Source organism: Somniosus microcephalus, chromosome 1 (assembly GCF_052327205.1).
Source record: "Somniosus microcephalus isolate GS21.2 chromosome 1, FLI_Smic_1.0, whole genome shotgun sequence".
Taxonomy (NCBI): domain Eukaryota; kingdom Metazoa; phylum Chordata; class Chondrichthyes; order Squaliformes; family Somniosidae; genus Somniosus; species Somniosus microcephalus.
Window position 1 is genome coordinate 449,150,365 of NC_140987.1, and position 7,526 is coordinate 449,157,890.

At 46.1% G+C, this 7,526-nt stretch overlaps 1 protein-coding gene across 1 annotated transcript; it reads right to left on the reverse strand.

The window, feature by feature from the left end:
- Positions 1–3,467: 3,467 nt before the first annotated feature.
- slitrk2 (SLIT and NTRK-like family, member 2) lies at positions 3,468–7,224 on the reverse strand. The gene has a single exon (XM_086002073.1). The coding sequence runs from the start codon at positions 6,634–6,636 to the stop codon at positions 4,090–4,092; it is 2,547 nt and encodes an 848-aa protein (XP_085858199.1). The 5' UTR covers positions 6,637–7,224; the 3' UTR covers positions 3,468–4,089.
- Between the last annotated feature and the right edge of the window lie 302 nt (positions 7,225–7,526).

Genomic DNA, 7,526 nt, shown 5'->3' on the forward strand with positions numbered 1-7,526 from the left:
CAATATTCATCCCTCAACCAACATCACTAAAAATAAAACAGATTATTTGGCCATTGTCACATTGCTGTTGTGGGAACTTGCTGTGCTTGTATTGGCTGCCGTGTTTCCTATATTAAAACAATGACTACAATTCAATAAAAGGTATGTTATTGGCTGTAAAGCGCTTTGGGACGTCCTAAGGTTGTGAAAGGTGCTATAGAAATGCAAGTCTTTCTTTCTTAACCAGCCTTAAACTGGTACTTGTAGCATTGGCACAAGGCTTGTTTTTTCAACAGAACTGTGAAATATTATGAATCAATACTGCAGTAACACTATAAATAGGTTCTGTCAGTCCCACCATCTTTTATCTTCTCTACTTCCCATCCTATCTATCTAGCTAACACTAATTCTTTCAAAGCCAAATTTGTGCTGCGCCCCCTTGGGAATGTCAATCATTCCCTCATTGCTACAAACTTAAAAAGAGTGGCTTTATATTCAATCCATTAATCTATATTTCTCATTAGTGTGCATTAAATATCCTAGCCAGGTCATTGGCTCGGTGCCCAAAGTAAATCCTAACGTCAATAATGCAAACAGGCCTAATCATCATTACAAATAACTCGTTGCCCCGCCTACTGCCTTTCAGGTCTATCTTATAGCTATTTCGAACAACCACCAGACTTATTTAATGAGTTGTCTCTCTCTCTCCCGATTTCCAAGACTCTCCTTTTTGGAACACTCTTAGATAAAAGCCAGGAGTAGGATTTGCACCATTGGCTTCTGCAGTAAATAGCAGCAATATCGTGCAATGAGGCACGACCATCCACGTCTGTTAACCCCCTTGAAGACCACAGCAGCAGCTCTGCGCCCGAAATACAACATGCAGCAAGATGTCCATTTTTTGGGGGGCTGGTTCCGGTCATATGCCACATTCAGCAATGTTTCAGTGGTGGTTTCCTGACAATGCAACCCATTGGGGCAGAAGATCTTGGGATTCTAGCCTGCTGCTCTTCATTTGCAGTGTTAACGGGCAGGCTCTGACTGCAGGCAGCACACTTCCCCACAGGAAAGAAAATCAGAGAGCAAAAAATCAATCTGTGCTGCTCTTACACAACTCCCAGTGGTTGAAGAGCAGCCTGGCAGAGGACCGAGAGCCGGTTAGCTTGCCTACCTTCACTTTCAGTCAATATTCTATAATGTACAGAAATCAAACTGAGCAGAAGAACATCATTTGCAAAGCAGGGAGTAAATATTCGATATTTCTACTTTTCCTAGTTTCTAAAGTATTAAGAATTTTTAGCAGGTTGTGCAAAGAAGAAATAAAGTATAGTTTCTAAATCTGAATTTTAAAAAAGTGTTTACTTAGTCTAATGCTTCTATTTCACTTTATTGCAACAGTGACTCCACTTAAAGTACTTCATTGGCTGTGAAGCACTTTGGGGTCTCCTGAGGTTGTGAAAGGCGCTATAGAAATGCAATCTTCCTTTTTCATTAATTAGCTAATCTTCTGTACATAAAATCCAGCAATTGAAGCATTTCCCCAAATGTATGAGTATTAAAGTAGTCCCCAAACAAGGCAGCTTCAAAGAAATGCCACAGCGCTGGTATGAGGTCAGCAACATGTACAAAAGATTTCATTCTCATCAGTTTTCACATACAAAGACAACCAGCAAAATACATTCGTTTTCACTTTGCTCTTAGAAACCTAATGATTGCATAGAAAAGATTAATGAGGGCAAGGCCAATAGTTCCTATAATAAGCAATTAAAATCTACAGTTAATGCTGAAGAAATGACCAAAGTCTTTTAAAAGTGAATAGTGAAGTAAATCACTAAAAAACAAACAGATTACCTGGTCATTATCACATTGCTGTTTGTGGGATCTTGCTGTGCACAAATTGGCTGTCGCGTTTCCTACATTACAACAGTGAGTATACTTAAAAAGTGCTTCATCGGCTGTAAGGCGCTTTGGGGCGTCCTGAGATCGTGAAAGGCGCTATAGCAATGCAAGTTCTTTCTTTAAAGGCATTCGCTTTTTAATTAAACTTAACAGGAGTAGCAATATCGCTGCTCTTTAATGTCATTTGCTAAGCCTATTTTAATGCTTGCATGGTCATTTTTTTAATATAAATCTCAGGCTTTATTTGCTCTGTTTACTTTCAATGATAAACTGCTCATGATTCATTTTGGACACACTGTACAATGGGTGTAGAGAATTTGGGGCAGATAACCTTGTGTTACAAGATGCCCACATACAAAAAAGTAATTAAATTTTGTATATACAAATAATTAACAGTGCATAAATATGATTGCAAGCCCTGCACGGTTAATTATAGACAATAATACATCCATGTGGAATATCACACTGAATAGTCAATTATAATTGGAAACAGTTAATGTTAATGAAATAATATAGCCAATGGTTCACATATCTTGTTCTAATGCGTTGAGTTGTTACTTTCATCTTTTGCATTTAAACGTATTTACCCAAACACAATGGGTAAGGAAATGAACATCACTTGTCTAAGTGTTCCAGAATCTAAAGCTGTCAGCTTTCTAAAGAAGGACTTGCATTTATAGCGCCGTTCACGACCACTGGACGGATCTCAAAGCACTTTACAGCCAATTAAGTACTTTTTGAGGTGCCGTCACTGTTGTAATATAGGAAACTCAGCAGCCAACTCTGCGCACAGCAAGCTCCCACAAATAGCAATGTGATAATGACCGGATAATCTGTTTTAGTGATGTTGATTGAGGGATAAATAGTGGTCAGGACCCCTGGGATAACTCCCCCTGCTCTTTGTCGAAATAGTGCAATGAGACATTTTTATGTCCACCTGACAGAGCAGGTTTAACATGGCCTCTGTCTCAGTACTGCACTGCACTGGGAGTGTCAGCCTAGATTGTTGTGCTTAAGTCCCTGGAGTGGGACTTGAACCCACAACCTTCATCACTCAGAGGCGAGAGTGCTGCCCATTGAGCCACAGCTAACAGACCAATCGATCCAATAGTAGAAAAAAAGTTACAAAATCTTACCTTTTTACTCATTTAATCAATAAAAAGTTAATTTTAGGATCCAGCCCCACTAATAAATTACACTTCTATCATGGCACGGTATTGTGTCTATCATATGTTCACTCAAGTGTGGCGAAGGGCTGTTTCTGTTTTCTGCCGACAAATGAGGTTTGCTGTTAGTACAAGCCCCAATTATAGTTCATGGGGGGTGGGGGGGAAACACTTCATGCTTCTTGATAGCTACGTGATTGCAATATGAATTAACATGAATTGCCCCTCAGGACTGACGGGCCTCACTCAAGAGAAGAGCTGGCACCGAGTTCGGTTCTTTAATTTTTTTTTTGTCCTATCATTTTAAAAGCATGTCACTTGTTGGAACAGCCGAGGATAATATTCAGATGAGAAGGATCAAAAAATGCAATTCATATTTCTAACCTCGAATGGTCGATTCATAAATAAAACAGGGCTGGCATATTTACCAAAAAAATAGACTTTTTTTATATGTACAAACCCAGCACACCAATCTAACTTACATCTTGTTGTATTTTAATACGATACAGATACAGCCACTTGAAAAAAGTTCAGCTCTCAAAGATACAACGCTGGAGATTGTAACTTTGCTAAATCTCACAGTGCAGAACGCACCCTCAGAAAGTCACGGTCCAGCGACTTGTGTGGGTATTGTAATTAATGTCCTCTGCCGAAAATAAAATGACCCCTTTCCTGCTATATACTGTACACATATACAGCTCGCTAGAAAAGAAAGAAAATCAGGTCTTTGGAAATTTAAAACACGAAACTTATACAATATGGTCAAACTGCTAACATCAGTAATAAGCTGAAACCAAAAAAATATTGTGTGTGTATATGTGGCAATTATGAAATCAACTTAGCAATGAACGCCAGGTCCAATAATTATATATAAAGTTCTTCATCGGTAGAGCAGGGAAATCAATGGGATTTTGGAGAATCGCTGCAGAAAAGCTCACCAGTGGAATGAGTCAGGTTAAGTCACTGTAGAATAAGTCCTATTGGAATAAACCATTCTGTACTTGTTTTTTTGTGTTTAGTAGTTAAGCTTTGCCTTTTTGTTCTTCTACAGCTGGCTGATGGCAGTCTGTTTTTCCAACACTTCGAGGTAGTCTGGTTCTGTGTGGCATTTCCCTTGGAGCGAGAGGTTGTCGCTTTTGGGCGGCTCCCGCGACTGTTTCCTCGGCGTCCCGTATAGGACCGTTTTGTTTAACCTGTCCAGCTCTTGGTGCCTGGCCTGGTGGGAGGGGGCGAAGTGGCGCTTGGGCAAAGTGCAGAAGCTGTACTGGGCGTTAATGCCGCTGGGCAGCGCTTTGGCCCGCTCTGCCAGGTTCTGGTACAGCAGCTCCGGGTGCCTGGTGTCCAACAGCTCCACCGTGCTGATGGAGTAGGTGGGACCTGCCAGCGGGCTCGCCTTCTTCGCCTCCAGACCGCTGTAGCTCAAGTCGTGCAGGTCCCGGTAATAGGCCACCTGCTCGCCTTCCCTCTGGATGTAGATCGGGTTCTTGCACATCTGCCCCACCGGGTGAGAGATGTAATTGTAGACGTGCGCCTCCGCTTTCTCGCTCGGCTCGGCGCTGTAAGACCCGTACCGCAGCTGGTAGGAGTTGAGGTCCAAGTTATTGGGGGCGCCGCTGTGGCCACTTTGCCCGTTCTTGCGCCTCTTCAAGACGAAGACGAACAGCCCGGCCCCGAAACAGACGGACAGAATGAAAACCACCAGCAGACCCAGGATCAGGACCGAGAGTGGGACTGCGCTGGCCTGGGCTGTTTCGGGACTGGGAGTCTCGCTGTCGCTGTCCAGAAGGTTGGAGCTGTGTGTAATGGCGAAGGTGGTGGTGGCAGCCGTCAGATCGGAGCAGATCTCCTCGTTTTTGAGGGACCTGAGCGTCCTCCCCGCGTACTTTGCAGGAGATTCGCAAGCGATCTCGTTGATGATCACGCCGTCCCTGGACTGGTCCATCCACCTCTTCAGAGCCAGGATTGTACAGGCGCAATCCCAGGGATTCTCCTGGAGATCAATCTGCACGGCGGCAGACAACTGGTCCAAGACTCCCCTCACTGGCAGGCGAGAGAAGTGATTGTTCCTCAGATTGAGCCTGGTCAGGTTTGTGCCCACAAACACATTGTTGGGCAAAGATCTCAGCAGGTTGTTGTTGAGGTACAGCAGATTGAGTCTCGCCAACGAATGAAAGGTGTACTGCAGAATGTCCTTGATCACATTGGATTCCAAGTACAGATACTGCAATGTCTGCAGCCCAACGAATATAGCGGGCGACAACCTTTCAATGTGATTCCCATTGAGATACAGTCTGCGCAAGTTACTGAGGTTCCGAAAGGCACCTTCTTGGATAACAGATATCCGATTATTTCCCAAGTGTAGCAGCTCCAGCGCCCTATAGTCCCTCAAATCGTTCAGCTGCACAATGTGCAGGAGATTGCCGGTTAGGTAGAGTTTCTTTGGGTTCGAGGGCTTGGGATGGAGATCGGTGATGTTTCTGATTCTTCTCTCGTGGCAGTGCACATTGAACGCATTCTCTGAGTTTTGGGCACTGCAAGAGCAGATGTTTGGGCAGACGGCCGGGACGGGAGATCGGGTCTGATAGACCATGATGGGTCCGAGTATCTGCCTGCCGTTCGGGGCAGGGGTGGGTCGGAGGCGGGTCTTCGGTTGCCGGTGAGCCTTTGTCGCTCTCAAGGTGGGGTTGGCTGGAGTCAGGGCCGAGCTAACCGTGGGCGGCGAGGGCTTCAAGTGGGAATCGACCATGGAAGGGCGCAGGATCCTCAGATTGGAGTCGATGGCGGTCTTCCGAGGGCAGAGGTCTTGCTTGTTCAGCTGGGTGACATCCTTCCCGTGCAACCTGAACGGCGTCTCGCACACCAGCTCGCCAGCCAAGAAGGAGATTGTGTCAAGCCAGGCTTTGAGAGGGACCAAGTCGCAGGTACAGTTCCAAGGGTTCTCCTCCAGCTGGATCTCCATGATGCCGCCAATGTGCTCCAAGACCCCGGCAAAGGGCAACTTCTTCAGCCGGTTGCCCCTCAGGTCCAGGTGGGTCAGCAGCACGAAGCGAAAGACGTTGTTCGGGAGGCTGGGCAGCAAGTTGTCGTTCAAGATCAGGACTTTCAACTTGTTGAGCTTGCTGAAAGTGCCGGCCTCGATGCTGGTGATGTAATTGTAATCGGCCTGCAGGTACTCCAAGCTCTCTAACCCCAGGAAGGTCTCCTCCCTCAACACCTCCAGTTTGTTGTTGTTCAGATGCAGTCTCTTCAGAGTGGCCAGGCCGTGAAACGCCCCGTTGCGGATCTCCTGCAGACCATTGCCACCCAAGTGCAGGGTGACCGTGTTGGTGAAGTTGACGAAGCCATTGGGAGGCAGCTTGCTCAGAGAGTTCCCGTTGAGGAAGAGCTGGTAGACGCGGTTCTGCGGCGGCTGGAGCGGGCTTACCTTGGTGAAGCCTTTGTTCTCGCAATTAATATTCAGCACATTTTCCTTCTCCTCGCACGCACATCGATTCTTGCAGATGTCTTTGGCAGTTTTGCGGCTCTCTGGCGGGGTCTTGGGGGAAACGCCAGCCACTGCAAACACACACAACACCAGGAGGCAGTTCAGCATTTTCAGATCGCCAAGAAAAAAAACCCGTGTTGTGGGGGTAGATTGAAGTTCCAGTACACCTTAAATTCAAAAGAGAGAGGGAGAGAGGAGAAAAACAGAAACTAATCCTTATCGCCAACGCTGAAATAACTCTAGCTAGCAAAAAAAAAAGTCGGAGCCTTCTCAATTCCTTGAATCGACATTGCATGTAAAATAAGCAACGGCACACTTTAGTGTCCTCATGCCTATACCGCTGGCTCGGATCTCGGCTCTCAGCGAGCACAGCATTCAGTGCTCTGCAGTTAACATTGGGGAATTAAGACACCCACTGGGGCAGAGTACAAGGCGGTGTTACTACTCACTCAGCGGGAGAGCCTGCTTTCAGTCACTTGCTGTTAAATTCGGACACTTCGCCGGTCGCACTGTCAGTCTTGTCCTTGTTGTTTCACACACACACCCCTCTCCCCACCACCCCCTCCTGAACTGGCTTGCTTGGCGTGCACCCGGAGAGTTGGGAGTTTTTTGCTTGCAGGATGCAGTTGGACGAGAGACTTGCGAGCGAGGGCGGGTGGGAAGCCGGGACTGATCGCTCTCTGTCGGCGGAGAGGTTTTTTTTCCCCTCTTTAAACCTCCTCCTTCACTCGCCTGCCAATGGTCACGTCACGCACGTTGAGGAAGAGGCTCGCTGGGATCAGTTTAACTCTGCAATGGGCGCAGCAATGTGGACTTTTAAGTGTTTGCCACCCCCCCCCCCCTTTCCCTGCATTAGAATTTAAAAAAAACACACCCCTCCACCATCAAATGCATATTGCATTCAGCCACTTCAAGGCACCTGAAGGTTGATGCACACAGTTTTTTAATGTTGCGTTCCAGGTCCTGGTTGCAGGAATTGGTGACGATTTTTAACACTT